This window comes from Carcharhinus amblyrhynchos, chromosome 24, assembly GCF_965287045.1.
Source record: "Carcharhinus amblyrhynchos chromosome 24, sCarAmb.v2.hapA, whole genome shotgun sequence".
NCBI classification, from domain to species: Eukaryota; Metazoa; Chordata; class Chondrichthyes; order Carcharhiniformes; family Carcharhinidae; genus Carcharhinus; species Carcharhinus amblyrhynchos.
Genome location: NC_137347.1, coordinates 6,522,174 through 6,544,926, shown reverse-complemented (window position 1 = coordinate 6,544,926; position 22,753 = coordinate 6,522,174). Strand labels below are relative to the sequence as shown.

Sequence of the window (22,753 nt, the reverse complement as noted above, 5' to 3'; positions counted from 1 at the left end):
TTGCTTATTTTGTTTTTCCTTCAAGAGATGTGGCCTTCACCGGCGAGGCCAACATTCACTGCCCATCCCTGATCACCGTGGAAACATTCCTCACCAGGATGGGGCCCAATGTTGTTGAGTGGTGTCTAACCAATGTCATCATGAGACCCTAATATTGACTACTTTTGAAATTAATGAGATTCTGGCCTCATGTTACGACACAAGGTAAGAATGAAACCACCCATTGAGGTAGTTACCAAGTGAGATTGTTATAGATTACATTCTTAAACAACGTCTCTTGTCACTTTGGATATAGTGTAGGCTTAGAAATCAAATTTTTGGTTAGAAACCTGAAGAGTGATAAAATCTAGTTTAAGATTTAGTTGAGTAAAGGCAACGAGCTGATGGGGGGGAAGGTGGGCTGCAATGAGATCACAGCCATGAAAATGGCAGAAAGTTGCAGATGGCAAGGGAGTTCTTGAACTAGCAGCGAGATCTACGCGCTGCCAGCCAGGTTTGCAGTCTCAGAATTTTAATTGTTACTGCTGCCATAGTAGCCACCAACCATGTGAATCCCCCCATTTCTAATCGAAATGCCTGCGGGCAAGTCAGTCGGACCCAGATGGCGGACAGGGAGTAGAGGAAATGTTCCAGATCACAGTAAAGTGTCAAAGGCACAGCCACGCACCCAGGTCAAGGCTGTTGCTATATTTAAACCTAGTTCGGGAACCTTCAAGCGCGATATGGAAACAGAAGCTGATGTTACAGAGCAGGAAGGTCAAGAGCTGTGCTCAGTCAGAAAGGAAGAAAAACATGTCGTGGAAGACGAGAGTGAAAGGGCAGAAGATATAATCGCAGCACCCACCATAAAACTGAAAATCGGAGCTTCACAACTTACTTTTATCGCTCATGCTGCTGTAGTCATGTCATCTCAGAAGGAGAGTACAAGAAGTCGCATGGCCTTCCACAAAACTGGTCTGAAACGACTGGTTATTTCAACAATAGTTTTTTGTGTGCTTGGTCAAGTTCATGCTAGAGTGGAATATGATGACAGTTTCTATTTCCTGCTATTGGTCGCAGTAAGAAGGAACAATGTCTCCCTGCTGGGAAGAAGTTGATTTCAGAAGCTGTGATTAAACTGGGACAAGTTATTTATAGCCAGGGTTACTAAGAGTACCTCTGTCATTGAAGAAGAGTTAAGAGAGAACAAAGTGGTCCACAAAGGAAGGCCAAATGATAAAATTAGTCATCAGTATGATATTAAATATCGTAAATCAGCAGGTCATGCAAATATGGATCAAAACTGAGAAAGTTGGAAACACTCAGCAGTTCTGGCAGTGTCCAGTTAATATTTTGAGTTTGCATGACTCTTCATCAACTAAAGAAAGGGAAAACGTGATTATCCATATATAAGGGGGGGGAGGAGGTGGAATAACAGGACCAGTGATTAATGGGAGCTAGGAGATTGGCACCAAAAATGTAGCAAAACTGAACAAGTGACTGATGCTCAGTCAGGGAAGGGGAAGGGAAGGGAGGGCTTTTGCATAGGAATAAAAAATGTTTGGGATCTTTAAAAAATGGTTTAAGATGGAGAAGAAAGGTCACAGTGTAAATTTGTTGAACTCAATGTCGGGTCACGAGGGCTGAATTGCGTCTAATTGGAAGATGTGATGCTGCTCCTCCTCCAGTTTGCGTTGGGCTTCACTGGAGCATTGCAGCAGGTCAACAATGCAGGGCACGAGAGCAAGGTGCTGAGCTCACATGGAAAGCGACAAGGAGGTCGGGGTCATGCTTACGGGCTGAGCGTTCTGCAAAGTGGTCACCCCGTCTGCATTTGGTCTCCCCAGTGTAAAGGAGGCCTCATTGGAAGCAGCAAACACAGAAAATTAAAATGAATCATTGCTTAACCTGAAAGGAGCATTTGGGGCTTTGAATGGTGAGGAGGGAAGAGGTAAAAGGGGGCAGCTACAGCACCTTCTGGGATTGCAAGGGGAGGTGCCGTGAGATGGGGATGAGGAGTTAGGCATGATGGAAGAGTGGACAGGGTAATAGGGAGGGAGTGGTCCTTCAGGATGCGGACAGGTGGGTGTGAGGGATAAGGGGGACTCTTATCATGTGAGAGGGAAGGAAAGGGGCCAGGGCAGAGGTGTGTAAAATGAATCAAACCTGGTTAAGTGCCATATTACCCACAGGACAGAGGGAAAAATCTCGATTACAGAATAAAGCAAACATGTCAGAAGTGACATTTCAAAGGCGGTATATATAGATGCGACAAAGGTGGAGAAATTGAAATAGGATGGAGTCCTTTCAGGGAGTGGAGTGTGGGGAACTGTAGTCGAGGAGGTCCGGGGATTTGTAATGAATATTGGTGGTCAGTCTATCGGAGGAAATGGAGACAGAGAGGTCAAGGAAGGGAAGGGTTGGAGATGGACACTGTGAAGGTGAGAGAGGGGGGCAAATTGGATCAATGTTTCCAAATTCAGATGAGATCATGAAACACCACCAATAGAATCATTGATGCAATAGAAAAAAAAAGAGTTGTAGGAGCGGGCCTGAGTAGGACTGGAACAAGGAACATTCTACTTAAACCATAAAAAGGCAGGTATAACTGAGAATACACATAGCCGAGGCTTTTATTAGCAGGAAGTGAGACAAGTAAAAGGGGAAATTGTTGAGTGACAGAACAAGTTCAGCCAGGTGAATGGGAATTGTTTGGGCAAATATGGAAGTTCTTCAAATATTTGCCACGAACTCAGGTTCATTTTTAAACACTGAGTTACCTGTGAATTACTTTACAAACACAAATCAAATGCCAGTGTTTGCAGGAGAAAAGATCGAGTGCTCAGTAATGTGTTCAATTATGAAATGGATGGCTGGCCTAAACAGTGTAATGATGTGACAGTGCCGTTGTTGCGATCTATGGCACGCGCGCTTGTCTCATACATAAGAACATAAGAAATAGGAGCAGGAGTCAGCCATCTAGCCCTTCGAGCCTGCCCCGCCATTCAATAAGATCATGGCTGATCTGAAGTGGATCAGTTCCACTTTCCCGCTTTCTCCCCACAACCCTTAATTCCCCTGTCGATCAGAAACCTATCTACCCGTGACTTAAATATATTCAGCGAGGCAGCCTCCACCACTTCAACGGGCAGAGAATTCCAGAGATTCACCACCCTTTGAGTGAAGAAGTTCCTCCTCAACTCTGATCTAAACTGCCCTCCTCTTATCTTGAGGCTGTGCCCTCTAGTCCTGCTGTCCTTTCTAAGCGGGAAGAATCTCTCTACCTCTACCCTATCCATCCCCTTCATTATCTTATACGTCTCTATAAGATCCCCCCTCATCCTTCTGAACTCCAACGAGTACAGACCCAGTCTATTTAGTCTCTCTTCATAGTCCAACCCCCTCATCTCCGGAGTCTCTCTCACACACACACACACACACACACACACACACACACACACACACACACACACACACACACACACACACACACACACACATTATCATGTCCAATCCACCAAACCTGCATATCTTTGAACTATGGGAGGAAACCGTAGTACCATACAGACATGGGGAGAACATGCAAACTCCACACAGACAGACCCCAGGCTGGAATTGAACCCGTGATCCTGACACGGTGTCCCACAGAGCTAGGCGTTACATACTCTGTGTCCTGAACCCACGTATTTACCCAGCAGCCTTTGTAAATAGTTCTTAATAAATTGTTTGAAATTAAACTACACTGACTATCTCAGTTGGTGTTACAGCAGCAAAGCCTCATATTCCACCCACCCCACCCTGCCCCTCTCCCCGATACATTGCCCTGGAGCTTGGAGGTTACAAGCCAATGGTTTAGTCATATTATCTTCTGGGAACTTTACATGATTTAAATATGCAAGCTATTATAAATGGGGAGGGAATGTAATATATTGCAAGATCTTATTCTTGCAATATATTACATTCTTGCTGCAGCTGTATAGGGCATTGGTGAGGCCGCAGCTGGAGTACTGTGTGCAGTTTTGGTCACCGCACTTACGCAAGGATATTTTGGCCCTGGAGGGAGTGCAGAGGAGGTTCACTAGGCTGATACCAGAGTTGAGGGGATTGAGCTATGAGGAGAGGCTGAATAAACTGGGCTTGTACTCGTTAGAGTTTAGAAGAATGAGGGGAGATCTCATTGAGACGTATAAGATGATGAATGGGATGGATAGGATAGAGGTGGAGAGACTCTTCCCGCTCAGAAAGGACAGTAGGACTAGGGGGCACAGTCTCAAGATAAAGGGGAGGCGGTTTAGAACGGAGTTGAGGAGGAACTTCTTCACTCAAAGGGTGGTGAATCTCTGGAATTCTCTGCCCGTTGAAGTGGTGGAGGCTGCCTCGCTAAATATATTTAAGACGCGGGTTGATGGGTTTTTGATAAGAGAGGGGATTAAGGGTTATGGGGAGAAAGCGGGAAAGTGGAACTGAGCAGCGACAGATCAGCCATGATCTTATTGAATGGCGGGGCAGGCTCGAAGGGCTAGATGGCCTACTCCTGCTCCTATTTCTTATGTTCTTATTCCCTTCTCCACTGGCAATAATTTTCAATTCCTCTTTGGCCACAGAAGAGATTCACATTCCAACTATTATCCTGTAAATTGAGTTTGTGTCTGTATATGCCCTGTTTGTGAACACATCTCCCACTCACCTGATGAAGGAGCAGTGCTCCAAGAGGTAGTGGCTTTTGCTATCGAATAAACCTGTTGGACTTTAACCTGGTGTTGTGAGACTTCTTACTGTGCCCGCCCCAGTCCAACACCAGCATCTCCACATCACAGCAGAGATGCCATGGGACTGGAGGACAGCCAATATGGACCATTACTCAAGAAGGGGGGGGAAGGGATAAACCAGGAAACTACAGGTCTAACCTCAGTGAAAAGGAAACTATTGGAAGCAATTCTGAGAAACAGAATTAATCTGCATTTGGAGCAGCAGGGGTTAATCAAGAACAGCCAGCATTGGGAGATCCTGTCTGACCAACTCGACTGAATTTTACAAAGAGGGGACCACGTGTGTAGATGAGGGCAATGAATTTGACACAGTCTTCTTGCATTCAGCAAGGCTATTGAAAAGATGAGAAACTGATAGTGAAGGAAGAGACAAGGGGACCTGACGAAATTTAGAAAGTTGAATCGTGAATTGGCTGAGTGGAAGATAGCAAAGGGCAATGGTTGAGGGATATTTTTCAGACTGGAAGACTGTGTCCAGTCGGGACCCGCAGGGATCAGTGTTAGGGCCCTTGCTGTTTGTGCTTTTATATAAATGATTTAGACTCAATGTAGAGGATTGATCAGTAGGCAGATGATATGAAAATTGGTGGAGTGGTAAATAATGAGGAGGACAGCTTTAGATTACAGAAGGATAAGGACAGGTTGGTCAGAAAGGATGATCATGATGAACAGCAGGACCCTGGGAAGCACCGAGGATCAGAAAGTTTGAGTTCAGCAACTTCAGAGCATGATCTCTCTCCTCCACCTTCACCCCATTTCCATTTCTTTTATTTCTTCTTTTAATCTCATTTCTATCATCCTTCTTTCTCAGTTCAATCTTTCCACTTCTCCATTGCCGCTCTCCATTCTGCAACCCACACCCCCCCCCAACCCCCTCCCCCACCATCTCCTTCAGGGCAACTGCCGTAATCCTCAGGCAATCCCTTTACCCCCCTGCACCTCTGTTCCGCCACTCGCACATTTTCATCACTTAATGGACACTTTTAGGACCTTTTCCAGCTTTTCTCATCCTCATTTATATTCCCATTGTCCAAAGGCTGGGATGAAAGCACTTTATCTGAATGCACGAAGCATTCGGAATAAAGTGGATGAGTTGATGGCGCAGATCGACACAAATGGATACAATCTGGTGGCCATTACAGAGACGTGGCTGCAGGGTGACAGGGACTGGGAGCTGAATGTACAGGGCTATCAAGTGTTTAGGAAGGATAGGCAGGAGGGAAAAGGGGGGGGCGTAGCTCTGCTGATTAAGGATAGCATCACGGTGGTAGCAAGGGATGATATTGGAGCCAAGGAGCAGAGGGTGGAATCGTTGTGGGTGGAGATTAGGAACAGCAAAGGGAGGAAGACGCTGGTGGGTGTCGTCTATAGGCCCCCGAATAATGATCTGGAGATGGGGCGGGCTGTTAACGCGCAAATAAGTGCGGCGTGCAGGAATGGGACAGCCGTAGTTATGGGGGATTTCAATCTGCATATTGATTGGTCGACCCATGTTGGATGTGGGGGGCTCGAGGAAGAGTTCTTGGAATGCTGCCGGGATAGTTTCCTCGAACAGTGTGTGTTGGAGCCGACGAGGGAGCGAGCTATCTTGGATCTGGTGTTATGTAATGAGGCGGGTAGAATTAGGGACCTTGTGGTGAAGGATCCTCTTGGGGAGAGTGATCATTGTATGGTGGAGTTTCTGGTGCAGATGGAGGAGGAGAAAGTGGGTTCCCGGACACGCGTCCTTTGTTTGAATAGAGGGAAATACGGTAGGATGAGAGAAGAATTGGCGAATGTGGACTGGGAGAGCGCGTTGGAGGGAGGGTCTGTTGAGGAGCAGTGGAGGATCTTTAAGGAGATCTTTCTTGGTGCTCAACGGAAATTTATTCTGATGGTCAAAAAGGATAGTAGGAGGAGAGGTAATAAGCCGTGGATAACGAAGGAGGTGAAGGAAAGTGTTAAACTAAAAGCGGAGGAATTTAGAGTAGCTAAGAGTAGTGGGCGAGAAGAGGATTGGGAGAGGTTTAAATGTCAACAAAGATTGACAAAGAAGTTGATAAGGAAGGGTAGGAGAAACTATGAAGCTGGGAAAGTGGAACTGAGCAGCGACAGATCAGCCATGATCTTATTGAATGGTGGGGCAGGCTCGAAGGGCTGGATGGCCTACTCCTGCTCCTATTTCTTATGTTCTTATGTTCTTATAAATACAGCACCCCCCGCCCCACTCATATGGTATAAAACCCTGCTGATATTCTTTGCTCTTCGCTTTGACAAAGGGTCATCCAGACTCAAAACGTTAGTCCTCTATTCTCTCTCCACAGATGCTGTCAGACCTGCTGAGATCTTCCAGCATTTTCTGTCTACGTTTCAGATTCCAGCATCCGCAGTATTTCGCTTTAATCAGAGGGGGCCTTTGTTTGTACGTACACCGGTCCCTTCAGGTAGCAGGACAGGTGGATCAAGTGGTTAAAAAGGCATATGGTATACTTGCCTTTATTAGCAGAGGAATAAGAGCAGAGTGGTAATGCTGGAACTATACAAAACGTTGATTAGACCACAGCGCGAGGATTGCAGTTCTGAAATCCACATTACAGGAGGGTTGTGATAGCACCGGAGAGGGTGCAGAGGGAATTTACCTGGGTGCGGCCTGGGTTGGAGAGTTTTAGTTATGAAGAGAGATCGGATAGACTGGAGTTGTTTTCCTTGGAGCTGAGGAGAATCGGGGAATGAGATTGAGATGTATAAAATTACGAGGGGCATAATTTTTTTCCCTTGGTGGAGGGATCAAAGATGAGGAGGCACATGTTCAAGGTAAGGTCAGGAAGCTTAGAGGGGAGGTGAGAAAAAGCTATTTTACCCAGAGGGTGGTGGGAGTCTGGAACTCACTGCCGGAAAGGGTGGTGGAAGCAGAGACCCTCATCATTTTTCCGAAGTACTTTGACGTGCACTTGTGATGTCAAGGCATATAAGGCAAGTGCTGGAAAACGGGATTAGAATAGTTAGGAGGTTTGTCCTTGACCAGTGCAGTCTCGTTGACCCAAGTGGCCTTTTTCTGTGCTTAGACCTCTATAACTCCAAGACACTGCCCTCTCTGTTGAGGAGGTGTAATTAAAATTAGTTCAATTTTGGTAGCCTGCAGCTCAATGCAATACACAACAGTAGGAAAGATTTGGAATCCTTAAAAGCAATTGTTGGCATTTTATCCCTTAGGATTAATCTAATGAGACTATTATGCATAATAGAGAGTGTAAGAATGGAACAAAGTTGGCAAACCCTCAACTAAAGAATTATCTGTCATTGCCATCTAGTCTCTTAAAATATGAAATTGGTCTTCAACGACAGGGCAAAATCAATAGAAAACAAAATGTGTAAAATAAAGATGAATTCATTAACAACCTTCTACACTGCAGCCAAAGATCTATTTAAGTCTCTTAAATATTAGTCATCATAGCAGCCAGTCTCAAAGTCACTTGGATGAAAGGAAGAAAATGTTTTGGTGTCATGTGTCCTTGTTCATAAACACTGAAAGTTAACATGCAGGTACAGCAAGCAATTAGGGAGGCAAATTGTACGTTGGCCTTTATTGCAAGGGGGGGTTTGAGTATAGGAGTAAAGGAGTCTTGCTGTAATGGTATAGACCCTTAGCGAGACCTTGATGGAGTCTTATGTACAGTTTTGGTCTCCTTACCCAAGGAGGGACATACTGACCATAGACAGAGTGCAACAAAGGTTTACCAGACTGATTCCTGCGACGGCAGGATTGTCCTAAGAGGAGAGATTGGGGAGAGTGGGCCTGTATTCTCTAGAGTTTAGATGAATGATAGATCACCCTCGGTGAAGAATATAAAATTTTTACGGAGCTCGATAGAGTAGATGCAAGAAGGATACTTCCTCTGGTTGCATGGGCGGGGCGAAGAGGAGGAGGAGGAGTGTGTGTGTGTGTGTGTGTGTGTGTGTGTGTGTGTGAGAGTGAGAGAGAGAGAGAGAGAGAGAGAGATCTGGAACCAGGGAACACAAATTTGGAATGATGGGCAAACTGTTTAGGACTGAGACAAGGAGGAATTTCTTCACCCAGATGGTGGGGAATCTTTGGAATTCTCTACTTTAAAGGGTTGTGAAGGCTCAGTCTTTAAGTATGTCCAAGACTGAGATCAACAGATTTCTATATATCAATGACCATGGGAATGGTGCAGAAAAATGGCATGGAAGTAAAAGATCAGCCATTATCTCGATCCCAATATCAGATATTATCCCAATATGAAATAATATTATTATTTCAATGCCATTTTTCTGCACCATTCCCATGGTCATTGATATACAGAAACTTATTGATCTCAGTCTTGAACATACTTAAAGACTGAGCCTTCACAACTCTTTAAAGTAGAGAATTCCAAAGATTCCCCACCACCTGGATCAAGAAATTCGTCCTTGTCTCAGTCCTACATAGTTCACCCCTCATTCTGAGTTTGTGTTCCCTGGTTCCAGATCAGCCCCCCCAATGCAACCAGAGGAAGTATCCTTCCTCCATCTACTCTGTGGAGCTCCGTAAAAATTTTATATTCTTCATCGAGATGATCTATCATTCATTACCTCAACTCGAGGGGCTGAATGGCCTACTTCTGCTCCTATGCTGCCACCTACTTAGAATATGATATTCAAAATGATATTCACAGTTAGAGACCACTTGGAAAAAGTTAATCTGGGTAAAAGTGAGTTGCAAATCTCAAAGGTTTCAGGACTGAGCAGGCTGTTTTAATTGGGCCTTCTCAAAGTGGTTTCACCAGGAGACTCTTGTTTCTCCACATACTGGACTCACTGACTTTGCTACATTCATTGTTGCCTCCTCTCTTAGAGGAAGTGGATGTCTCGTGACTGGGCCAAGAATCATTGAGTTTCTCTCACCGTATAAGTGTGTGAATATCAGTGAAGGCTGTAGTTCAGGGCAGTTTACAGGCTGCCTAGAAATGGATGCTACATCTGGAACTCAGGCTGAATGATACACACCTTGTTCTTCTGAAGCTTTAGTCGCTGCCGTTCCTCCAGTATAGCTCGCCTCTTCTCAATTTTCAGCCTTTGTTCTTCTAACCTCTTCCTCCGATCCTCCATCTGTTTCTCTCGCAGCATCTTTGCCTTTTCCTCTCTTTCCAGCCATACCGATTTCTTGGCAGCTGTCAGAAAACAATAGCAAATGAGAGAAGCAAAAGAAAGAGAGATAAATAGAGGGAGGGGAGAGGGGAGCAAGGGAGAGGGCAGGGCAGTAAGGTGGTGAGAGCAGAGAAAGGGGAGGTCAAAATAGAAGAGGGAAGGAAGGAATGAATGAAGGAGGGGAAAAGCAGCAAGAGATTGATGGGGTGTAGGAAGAAAGGAAGGGAGGGAGGGAGGGGGTAGAAAAGAGGGAAATAAAGGGGACAGATAGAGGAAGAAAACGCAGAGGGAGAAGAAAGAGGACGAAGGAGAGAAGAAAAAGAGTGGACAGTAACAAAAAAAGGAATGAAGAAAAGAGAGAATGAAAAAGAGGGGAAAGTGAAAAAGAGGGAAGGAAAATAAAAAAAACATAGATGAACAATAAGTTGTGTTATTTATGAACCACATGAAATTAGTCAGAGACCATTTCCTTTCCTCCCTCTATCCGGTTCAGTAAATGGGAATCCCACAAATTACAGGGTGTGAGAGGGAGGGATTTCAGGAAGGGAAGTGAAACCATCATTTATCACATAGGAACTGAAGCAACCGTCTACTTATAGCCACACACGCCATTGTCTGAGATTGCTGGAAACCTGGGTAAGAAGCTGAGATCAGATTGTTTACAGATACACATCTCTTCAGCCACTCGTGTTCAGAACTGGCCCGTAATAACGATTCCTGATTTAATTTCACGAAAATAAAACAAAGAAGCCCAGGGAAACCTGGGTTTCTGTAACACTTTTTATGAGAACTGGATGTCTCAAAGCACTTTACAGCCAGTGAAATACTTTAGAAGTGTCATCACTGCTGTAAGTACAGGAAATGCAGGAGCCAGTTTATGCACAGCAAGCTCACACAAACAACAATTAGATAATCTGTTTCTGCGACGGTGAGTGAGGAGTGAATATTGGCCAAGATATTCCCCTGGTTTTCTTCAAAATGATGCTGTGGGATTTTCACATCCACCCAGAGCTGGGAGATGAAGCACAGTTTAACATGATCTAAAAGATGGCACCTTCGACAGCTCTCTTGGTACTGCACTGGAGACTCAACCTAGATTTTTGTGTTCAGATCATGGAGTGCAATTCGAAGGCAGAACTAGAGGCAACAGTGCTACCAATGGAGTCATGGGTGACAGTGTGAAAAATTAAGGAAGGAAATGTTTCACGTGGAGACTGACTCCTGCTGACACTTGCCTCTCTGGATTGAGAATCCAACTAACCATGGCACTTTCTCCCAACACATGTTTGTGGAGCCAGCATTTTCCTGCACTCCCGATTTGGAAGTGGAACTTGGAGACGACACAGCCAAGGTTTTTCAGGATTATAGCAGAACACAAAGGGTTAAATTACAAGTCAAAGTTGTATAAATGTGGTTTCTATTCCCTGAGCTCAGAGTGTTGGATCTACACAGGAACTTCAAAATGATAAATGATTAGAAAGAAGGTAAATTATTTCTTCTGATGTTGGAAACTAGAATATGGAGACGTAACTGCAAATTAAGGCAAGCAGGGAAACCAGGGAATATTTCTCACACATAGAGGAGTGAAGATCTGTCATCCTCCCATCAAAGAGCCATTGCTGCTGGCAATCATCTGGAACTTAGAATCATAAAATCCCCACAGTGCAGAAGGAGGCAACTGGCCTATCGAGTCTGCACATCAAAATTCCACCCCAACCCTATTCCCATAACTCCTCATAAGAACATAAGAAGTAGGAGCAGGAGTAGGCCATCTAGCCCCTCGAGCCTGCCCCACCATTCAATAAGATCATGGCTGATCTGAAGTGGATCAGTTCCACTTTCCCGCTTTCTCCCCATAACCCTTAATTCCCCTGTCTATCAGAAACCCATCTACCCGTGACTTAAATATATTCAGCGAGGTAGCCTCCACCACTTCAACGGGCAGAGAATTCCAGAGATTCACCACCCTTTCAGTGAAGAAGTTCCTCCTCAACTCCGTTCTAAACTGCCCCCCCCCCCCAACTTTTCTTGAGGCTGTGTCCTCTAGTCCTGCTGTCTTTTCTGAGCGGGAAGAATCTCTCTACCTCTACCCTATCCATCCCCTTTATTATCTTGTACGTCTCTATAAGATTCCCCCCTCATCCTTCTAAACTCTAACGAGTATAAGCCCAGTCTATTCGGCCTCTCTTCATAGCTCAACCCCCTCATCTCTGGTATCAGCCTAGTGAACCTCCTCTGCACTCCCTCCAAGGCCAAAATACCCTTGCGCAAGTGCAGCGACCAAAACTGCACACTGTACTCCAGCTGCGGCCTCACCAGTACCCTGTACAGCTGCAGCAAGACCTCCCTGCTTTTATATTCAATCCCCCTCGCTATAAAGGCCAACATCCCATTTGCCTTCCTGACCACCTGCTGCACCTGCAGGTTGGGTTTTTGCGACTCATGCACAAGGACCCCCAGGTCCCTCTGCACCGTAGCATGCTGCAGCTTTTCGCCCTTTAAATAGTAATCCCTCCTATTATTACTCCTGCCAAAGTGGATAACCTCACACTTGCTAACATTGTACTCCATCTGCCAGGTCCTCGCCCACTCGCTTAGCCTGTCTAGATCATAGTTACCTTGCTCCTGCCCCTGACATTAGGGTTAATTTAGCACGGCCAATCAACCTAACCTGTGCATCTTTGGACTGTGGGAGGAAACCGGCACACAGAAATGAGGAACATGCGCAAACTCCACACACACAGTGACCTGAGGCCAGAATTAAACCCAGGTCTCTGGGGCTGACAGGCAGCAGAGATAACCACAGTGCCACCGTATATTATTGATTGGTTAATTCACAGGATGTGGGTGTCGCTGGCTAGCCAACATTTATCGCCCATTAGAACTAGAAGCAGGAGTAGGCCATTTGCCTCTCCATCATTCGATAAGATCATGGCTGGTCTTTTCGTGGACTCAGCTCCACTTACCCGCCCACTCACCATAACCCTTAATGTTCAAAATGTATCTATCCTTGCCTTAAAAACATTCAATGAGGGAGCCTCAACTGCTTCACTGAGCAGGGAATTCCACAGATTCACAACCCTTTGGGTGAAGAAGTTCCTCCTCAACTCAGTCCTAAATCTTCCCTTTATTTTGAGGCCATGTTCCCTAGTTCCAGTTTCACCTGCCAGTGGAAGCAATTTCCCTGCTTCTATCTTATCTATTCCCTTCATAATCTTATCTGTTTCTATAAGATCTCCCCTCATTCTTCTGAATTCCAATGAGTAAAGCCCCAGTCTACTCAGTCTCTCCTCATAAGCCAACCCTCTCAACTCTGGAATCAACCTAGTGAATCTCCTCTGCACCCCCTCCAGTGCCAGTATATCCTTTCTCAAGTAAGGAGACCAAAACTGTACACAGTACTCCAGGTGTGGACTCACCAGCACCTTATACAGCTGCAACATAACCTCACTGTTTTTAAACTCCATCCTTCTAGCAAAGGACAAAATTCCATTTGCCTCCTTAATTACCCGCTGCACCTGCCAACCAACTTTTTGTGATTCCTACACAAGGACACCCAGGTCCCTCTGCACAGCAGCATGCTGCAATTTTTTACCATTTAAATAATAGTCCATTGCCCTTGAAAAGGTGGTAGAGAGCTGCCTTCTTGAACTGCTGCAGTCCAAGTGATGTAGGTACACCCACAGTGCTGTTAGGGTGGAAGTTACAGGTGTTTGACTCAGTGACAGTGAAGGAACAAGAGGCATACACACAGTGGGTCGTGCGAGGGCTGCTCTTGGATGTTTTGAGAGTTGCCTAGTGCTTCACGTCGTTAGTGTACGCTTAAACTGGACCAACTGACGGGCAACACGACAGCTCAGTGACTATCACTGTTTGCTGTGCAGTTACAGGGACCTGGGTCGGATCTCCAGCTTGGGTCAGTGTCTGTGGGAGTTTGCACATTCTCCCCGTGCTTGCGTGGGTTTTCTCCGGGTGCTCTGGTTTCCTCCCACACCCCAAAAACGTGCTCTTAGGCTGATTGGTGTTAACAAATTGTCCCTAAATTGGATCTCCCTTAATCTGGCGCACATATAATTCCCTAAATTTGCACCCCCTTTACTGTGGAGTCCACGAGATGTAGACAGAAGTTGTAGGTAGGAGGAGGATTGGAATAAGGCACTCACTGAGTGTTAAAATGGGCGGTGCGGGCTTGCAGGACTGAAGGGCCTGTTTCCTGTGCTGTTCTTTGGTATATTTCCAAGTCAGGTTGGTATGTTGTTTGGAGGGAAGTTTGCAGGTGATGGTGTTCCCATGCATCTACTGTCCTTGACGTTCTAGACGGTAGAGGTCAGGGATTTGGAAGCTGCTGTTGAAGGAACATTGATGGGTTGCTGCAGTAGATCTATCTAGACCTTGTAGATGATGCACACTGCTGCTGCTGTGTGATGGTGTTGGAGGGAGTGAATCTTAAAGTAGTGGATGGGTGCCAATCAATGTTGTTGGAGCTGCACTCATCCATGCAATGGACAGTATTCCATCAGACTCCTGACCTTGTACCTTATAGATTGTGGACAGGCTCTGGGGAGTCAGGTGGTGAGTACACACTGCAGGAATCCTAACCATTGACCTGCTCTTACAATTTGTTTTGTTAGGTAGGGGTTATAAGAGATATAGAAATTGGGTAAATGGATTTGAGATACAGATCAGCTGTGATCTAATTCAATAGGGGAACAGGTTTGGGAGCAAAAGGTAAGGAAAACTAGCAAAAATAATTATTGGGTGAGCTGGCAATTGTGACGGTGGGGGAGGGGAGGGGGAAACGGCATTTCTAAATGATCTTGTACTTTCAGGGCACCTTAAACTGAATCACAAGCAATGGGCAGCATGATGGCACAGTGGTTAGCATTGCTGCCTCATAGCACCAGGGATCCGAGTTCCATTCCCGGCTTGGGTTACTGCCTGTGCAGAATCTGTACGTTCTCCGTGTCTGCGTGGGTTTCCTCTAGGGGTTCCGGTTTCCTCCCGCCATCCTAAAGACGTGCTGGTTAGATGCATTGGCCATGCTACATTCTCCCTCAGTAAACCCAAACAGATGCCGGAGTGTGGCGAGTAGGGAATTCTCACAGTAACTTAGTTGCAATGTTAATGTAAGCCTACTTGTGATAATAAACAAACTTTAACTTTGTTTGTGTGGCCGGTCATGTGTAACTGAGACACTACTGAACAAATCAAATCCTAGTTGAATTCTCAGAGAAATTACCTGTCCGATAAGAGTAGTGGAAAGCAAACAACCTCACATTTCAGAGATAACAAGCCAGCTTTAATTTAACTGGGTAAATGGATGAGAGAATGCCTTTCATTATCAGCTGGCTGAGTGTCTCTCTGAGGGAATGTTTCTTACTGAAGGTACCCCGCTTTAATGTAACTAAATCACTTGCTCAGTCTAGCATCTGCGAAGATCCAATCAGCTTTTAAGGAGTTAACTCCTGATGCATTAACCAATGGGTGAGAATCATTTTTTAACATCTTAAGAAACCAGGAGCAGAAATCAACCAAGTCCCTCCAAACTGTTCCGCCTACTCAACACCATCACTGTTGATTTTGGTCTTCATCTCCACTTTCCTGTCCGCCCCCCCATATCCCTTGGTTCCCCGAGGGACCAAACATCTTTCTGTCACAGACATAAATATATTCAATCCTCTGAGAATTAGAGAATTCCACCTCTCACAAGCCTTTGGGAGAAGATATTTCTATCCATCTCAGTCCCAAATGATCAGCCATTTATCCTGAGGCTGTGCCCCCAAGATATTACACCCACCTTGTCACCAAAACCCATCCCCTCCCCTAGGCACCCCGGTCCCTCGCCTCTCCAAACCCCTGGACTTGCCTCGCTCTGGTTGCTGTGTCCTCTCCATTCGAGGCCTAACAGCAGCCTCAGCAGCACCCACTACAGAGCTCTGGTATTGGTGGGACTGCTGGTCAATCTGATTCGCTGACAGCTCATGAGGGCGGGACCCCCTCATTACAATGAGGGAGAAGTCCCAACCTCATCTCCTCAAGCCCCTCTGGAGTGTGATATAGCTGGAGGGCAGCCTTGTTTAACATCAGTCAGTTCGGGAACGATATTTCTTGCAGGCCCATATTTGCTCCATCAGCAGAACTGCTTATTTCCCTTTCCACAACAATATTTTCTGCCTCCATTCATTGGCTGCTAAACCCCTCACACTTTTTTTTACCTTTAGTCTGAGCTATTACACTGTGCTTCTGGCTGGAATCCACACTCCACACTCCATAATGTTGAAATCATCTAAACTTCTACAACTCTTAACTCGCAACCAGTCCCTACAGCCCTCACCCCCTATCAAGGCTGACCCACATTGGCTCCTGGTCCAAAAGTACCTCCATTTTAAAACCCCTTGTTAAGCAATGGCCTTGCACCTCCTAATCTATTTAATCTCCTCCAGCCCCACAGCCCTCTGAGATATCGGCGCTCCTCCAATTTTGGCCTCCTCAGCATCACTGAACTTACTCACACCATCACTGGTGCTCATGCCTTTAACTGTACGGTCCCAAGGTCTGGAATACGCTCCCTGAATGTCTCCACCTCTCTTTATTAAGTCTTTCCTGGAAACTTACCTCTTTTACCAAACTTTTGGCTATTTACCCCAATAGCTCCTCATTGTCAAAATCTTGTTTGATCAAATGCACCTTGGGGCATTTTTCTATGTTAAAAGTGTCACACACCCAACACTCAGTCGTGACATTTTTATTTCCTGCAGGATTAGACAAATCATAGCCTTCAGGACAACAATCTTTACTGTAGCATTTCTCCTTCATCTTAATTTTTTAAATATATCCCAAACACTTTTTTGTCCCAATGCAAATATGCTCCCTCCCCGACTGGGCCATCTGTCACTTGTCCTTAAGTTTTGCTATGTCTTGTTGCTAATCTCTCTTGGCTCCCACTAATCACTGGCCTTCTACACTCTTATACCCTGTATAATCCTATACATTTCTCCCTCTCTTAGCGCTGAAGAAGTCATTAGGACTCCTAACATTAATTCTGTTTCCTCTTCCTGTAAATGCTGCCAGACCTGCTGAGATTTTCCAGCATTCTGTTTTTTGCCTCAGATTCCAGCATCCACAGTATTTTGCTTTTAAATCAAGAAGCAATTATTTGGGATAGAGATAGTGGTCAGATGGAACAATGTGGATTGCAATGTGGATAGGAAGCAGGGATTTCTAAAGGGGAGATTGTGTTTAACTGATTTGCTGGAGTTTTGAGAAGCTAATAGAAAGGATCGATGAGGCACAGCCTCAAGATAAGGGGGGGGTCAGTTCAGATCAGAGTTGAGGAGGAACTTCTTCACTCAAAGGGTGGTGAATCTCTGGAATTCTCTGCCCATTGAAGTGGAGGAGGCTACCTCGCTGAATATATTTAAGTCACGGGTAGATAGGTTTCTGATAGACAGGGGAATTAAGGGTTATGGGGAGAAAGCGGGAAAGTGGAACTGATCCACTTCAGATCAGCCATGATCTTATTGAATGGCGGGGCAGGCTCGAAGGGCTAGATGGCCTACTCCTGCTCCTATTTCTTATGAGGGCAATGCCGTTTATGTTGTGCACTTGGACTTTCAGAAGGCAATCGATACAATGCCACTCAATAGATTTGAGAGTAAGTTATAGCTCATGGAATAAAAGGGACAGTAGCAAAATGGATACAAAATTAGCAGAACTATAGGAAGCAGAGAGTAACAGACAATAAATATTCTTCAGACTGGAGGACGTTTTGTAGCAGAGGTCCCCAGGGGTCGGTATTAGGACTCTTGTTTTTCCTGATATATATTAATGATCTAGATCTTGTTGTGCAGGGGACAATTCCAAAGCTTCTGGAAGATACAAAACTTGGAAGTAAACTGAGTAAGAAATTCAAAAGGGTACAGACAAATTGGTGAAGTGGGCAGATAGATGGCAGATGAGGTTTAATGTGGAAAAGTGTGAGATGATGTATTTTGGGAAAAAGAACATGGAGAAACAATGAAGATTCTTCAAGGGGAGAGAGACCTGGGTGTATGTGCATACACAGTAAGATGTCTCACAACACCAGGTTAAAGTCCGATAGGTTTATTCGATAGTAAACGCCACAAGCTTTCGGAATGCTGTTCCTTCGTCAGGTGAGTGGAGAGTTCTTCATCAGGCGAGTGAAGAACTCTCCACTCACCTGACGAAAGAACAGTGTTCCGAAAGCTTGTGGTGTTTACTATCAAATAAACCTGTTGGACTTTAACCTGGTGTTGTGAGACTTCTTACTGTGTTTATCTCAGTCCACATCATTACATGTGCATAATCATTGAAGGTGGCAGGACAGTTGGAGAGAGCAGTTAATAAAGTAAATAATATTCTGGGTTTTATTAATAGGGGCAGAGAGTACAAGAGCATGGAGGTTATGCTGAACTTATACAAGGCACTAGTTAGATCTCAGCTGGAGTATTGTGTACAGTTCTGGGCGCATCAGAAGGAGGTGAACATAATGGAGAGAGTGCAGAAGAGGTTTGCAAGAATGGTTCCAGAAATAAGAAACTTCAGTTCTGAGGAGAAGTTGGAACCCTCCTCCTTGCAGAGAAGGTGGAGAGGAGATTTGATAGAGATGTTCAAAATCATAAAAGGGGCTGGACAGAGCGGAGAGGGAAAAGCTGCTCCCCCTCATAAAAGGATCTTAAGCGAGAGGTCACAGATTTAAAATGATTTAGAAAATAGGCAAATGTGATAGGAGAAAAATCCTTTTCCGTACTGCAAGTGGTTGGAGTCTGGAACGCCATGTCTGGAAGTGTGGTGGGGGCAGGTTCAATCGAGGCATTCAAGAGGTGATTATTTGGATAGAAATAGCATGCAGGGTTTGGAGAAAAGGCAGCAGAGCAGCACTAAGCCATGACGCTCATTTGGAGAGCCAGTGCAGACATGGTGGGCCAAATGGCCTCCTTCTGCACTCTAAGAACTCTGTGAAGGTGCTGCTATAGCGATATTAGGTAAGGCAGTGCTTCCCAAACCTTCAGTCTTCTGAATGGAGTGGTGCAGAGGCAGATTAATACAGCAGGATAATAATCCTCATTACTGTAGAGTTCGAGAACCAAATTAAAACAAAATATTCTTGTAAAGATTGTCCATGGGGCAAGTTGCACGTTGCTGGTAGTTGTTGGAATGACTTTCAGCCTGTTCAGCTAAGGACCATGCCAATGAGGAGCCGGGGAGTTACCTGCACACGGAGGCTATTTCCTGCCCCCACCCTTTTGCCTCAAGTGTCCACTTGCAGCCGCTCCACCCTCCCCTACCCACCGGTTCCTCCAATCAGAATTCCCAATGCGCTGCCCGTGGGAAATTTAGTCACTCCACTCCAGCAAGCTGCAATCCAAAATAAAAATAACACGGGATCTCAGAGCCGGTCCCAGGACAGAGTCTCCGTTCCACAGCCACCGTTACAGTCTGGGACCCTGCAAACCAAAATCTCCACCTCGCCAGGGGTCGTGACCCACGTTTTGGGAATCCCGGAGGTAGGCTGTGCCAGGAGTTTGATGAATTGGCGATGGAAGGACAGCAATAAACACCCTGTCAGAATGGTTGTGATTCAGAGGGGCATTTACAGGTGATGCTGTTCTCAAATGTCCCTTATTCTTCTAGTTGGCGGAGGTTGTGGGATCAGAAGGTGTTGGTGAAGGGAACCTTGGTAAGCTGTTGCATTGCGCCTTCTGGGTGACACACATTACAGTCACAATGTGCCAGTGGAGAAAGGGAGTGGACGTTTGAGGGACTGGATATCTGAGATAGTGGTTGGAGTGCTGACCCTAGATGGTGTTAGTGCTTATGGAGCTGCATTCATTTGGGAAACGGAGAGTATTCCATCATCCACCCTACTTCTGGCTTGTGGATGGTGATTTGAGCGCCATGGACCATGGAAGCCTCAGCCCTGACCTGCTCTTGCAACCACGGCATGTTCCCAACTGAGTTCTAGCTCATGGTGATCCCCATTGATGGTACAGAATATTATTGCATATCGAAGCAAGGTGATTAAGCTCTCTTCTTATTGAAGACAGTCATTGCCGTGGACTGGTATGATATGTATGTTACATGCCCGAGGTTAACTGCTGTGCAAGGTCTTCTTGCAGGAAGGGGTGGACTGCTTCATTTATTATCTTACAGTGCTGTGCCATGCCCGTGAGACTTTGGAACCAGTCCCTCACACCGGAAGGAACGTGCAAACAAGATGTAGGTTGACCAAAGGGCAATGCTTCAGATTGAATTATCCAGTCAGCCAACTCCCCTCAGTTCCCTGATGCAATCTTCATCAATCAAACCTTTATCTTCCACAATGCAGGGATTGAATTCCACGCATTAATTATGCTGCCACTCGTTCAATCTGCGATACACATTAGGGGGAAGTAATCGATGTGACGGCACTATGGATATGACGCAAACAAGGGTTAACATAATGAGGAGCTCGGTCAGTGAAGAACTTTCTGCTGGTAAGAATGGCCTACATTGGGTTTCTTGGAAGTCACCTCATAGCTATATGAAAAAAATATTTTCTTAGCTCCTGTCGTCTAATGATGTTTCTTGGCCTCATTCAGTCACAGAAACCAAGTTAAATATTTATGAAATCAAAACTGATTAAATATTCAATGTTAGTGAATCTTGCGGAGAAATCCAAAGCCAAAGTTACTGCAATCTCTCCAAATCTATGTAGTCCCAAGTTAAGATGCAAAGTGTCATAACTGTCCTTTGCTAAGCCTGAATTATTCCATCCTTTCATCGTCAGCTAGGGTACAGGAATCCTTAACAAGGTTAAATGTCTCTGATTGCCTCCCCATTTCTATCCTCCACAGGCGTCAAATCTCTCCATGGCCTCATTCCGCCCCAATTGGGAAACCTCTTTCTATCTGACTCCGGGTTAGGATGTTCCCCAATCCCTCAGTCGAAATCCATCTTTTAATCGCCATGGCTCATCCGTTGGGATTCTGTTTCAATCCCATTGCCCCTTCTATTTCCTTACCCGTCCCCAAAAACATCTCCCTTTAATTTCGCCTTCAATCTTTCTCCCAGATTCTTTCAGTTTCATTCCTTCAGGCATATATATGTTGGTTAGGTGTTGTCCAATAATAGAAAAATAATCACACTGATGCAGGAAAGGATGGCCTTCCAAGATTGGGTTGAGACACAGGGTTCGAGTGAGAAGAAAGAAAGAGACACAAGATTTTTCCCAACGCCAAAGGTTTGACAAGTTGTTTTGATGAGTTGGCCAATCTGGCTCTGATCCCCAGATTGGCAACACATCCACAGCCAAGGTTACAGGTTGATGCTCAGTCGATGAAAAATCTTTATACAGCAGTCACATTATTGCTTTGTAAAGACTTTTCCAGGAAATGACATTCACCTGCGTGCTTTCAAACATACTTGACTTTCACTGAGAGCTGGAAAATTAAAGGTTTCACAGGCAGGATCATTCAATTTCCCACTCAAGCCACCAGCTGCATTCCAAATACAAGGCTGTCTTAGCAAACAGACTGCTTCATTAATGCTGGGAGCATCTCGTATCAAACCTTTCCATATAGAATTGTAGGATAGAGCTCTTAATGTTCCAGACTCTCCTCAGAATCACAAACCCCCATTATCATGGATTTGGTGTTACTAATCTTGAGGAACCAACCACAGGGGCCTCCAGCAGAAAGGATATCCTACATAGAACGTAGAACACCACAGCACAAACAGGCCCTTCGGCCCACAAGTTGCGCCGATCATATCCCTACCTACCAGGCCTATCTATAACCCTCAACCCCATTAAATCCCATGTACTCATCCAGAAGTCTCTTAAAAGACCCCAACAAGTTCACCTCCACTACCACTGACGGCAGCCGATTCCATTCACTCACCACCCTCTGAGTGAAAAACTTACCCCTAACATCTCCTCTGTACCTACTCCCCAGCACCTTAAACCTGTGCCCTCTCATAGCAACCATTTCAGCCCTGGGAAATAGCCTCTGAGAATGCACCCTATCTAGTCCTTTCAACATTTTATAAACCTATATCAGGTCGCCTCTCAACCTTCGTCTCTCCAGGGAGAAAAGACCGAGCTCCCTCAGCCTATCCTCATAAGGCATGCCCCCCAATCCAGGCAACATCCTTGTAAATCTCCTCTGCACCCCTTCAATAGCTTCCACATCCTTCTTGTAGTGAGGCGACCAGAACTGAGCACAGTATTCCAAGTGGGGTCTGACAAGGTCCTGGGTCACTATGCCCTGTAAGCAATGAGCTTCAGCATCCCTTCATCCTTGCTTAATATAAATAACACAGTCCCATAATAAGTTCTAAGACCAACATAACATTTGGACAACAAAACATTAACCCATTGGATGGCATTCTCCAGCCCTTCCTACCAGCCGATCTTCCAGTCCCACTGACGTTGACCCCCACTGCTGGGAACAGGCAAGCCATCAACTGCGGTGGCACTGGAAGATGCCGCCAGTAACCAATAGCGAACCACCTCCAATGCAGGAAAACCTGCGGCGAAGGGGTGCACTGGAAAATTCTGGTCATTCTCTCTTTCAAAGGCCCCAAAAACCTCAACTTACTCAAACAGTCAGAACAAGGGGCAGCAAGTTCATATCATAGAATTTCTTACCGAGATTTTTTGCCCGTTCCTCTCTGCGCTGTTTAGCCAGTCGCTGCCTCTCCTCAGCCTTCAGCCCATCTAGGAGCAGAACAAGTGAGAAGTTAATACAATCATGTGCACTCACTGTGTCTTCAACAAAGCCAGCAAAGTGGTTCAATGTAGGGCAGATGGAGTAGCAAGGGCAAGGTGGGACGGGAAAGAGAAATTTACAACAGATCTAAACATTAGATGAAGAAAG

The 22,753-nt window shown here is 45.4% G+C and overlaps 1 protein-coding gene across 3 annotated transcripts in view; it reads right to left on the bottom strand.

Annotated features, from left to right (window-relative positions):
- Nucleotides 1-22,753, bottom strand: part of LOC145357908 (ensconsin-like) — a 237,341-nt gene that overhangs the window by 60,609 nt on the left and 153,979 nt on the right. For all 3 annotated transcript variants that reach the window (XM_080211476.1, XM_080211477.1, XM_080211478.1), the window contains exons 3-4: nt 22,525-22,593; nt 9,735-9,898 (exon numbers count right to left, since the gene is read on the bottom strand). In XM_080211476.1, the coding sequence (XP_080067602.1) occupies nt 9,735-9,898; nt 22,525-22,593 (233 nt within the window). The remainder of the gene's footprint in view (nt 1-9,734; nt 9,899-22,524; nt 22,594-22,753) is intronic.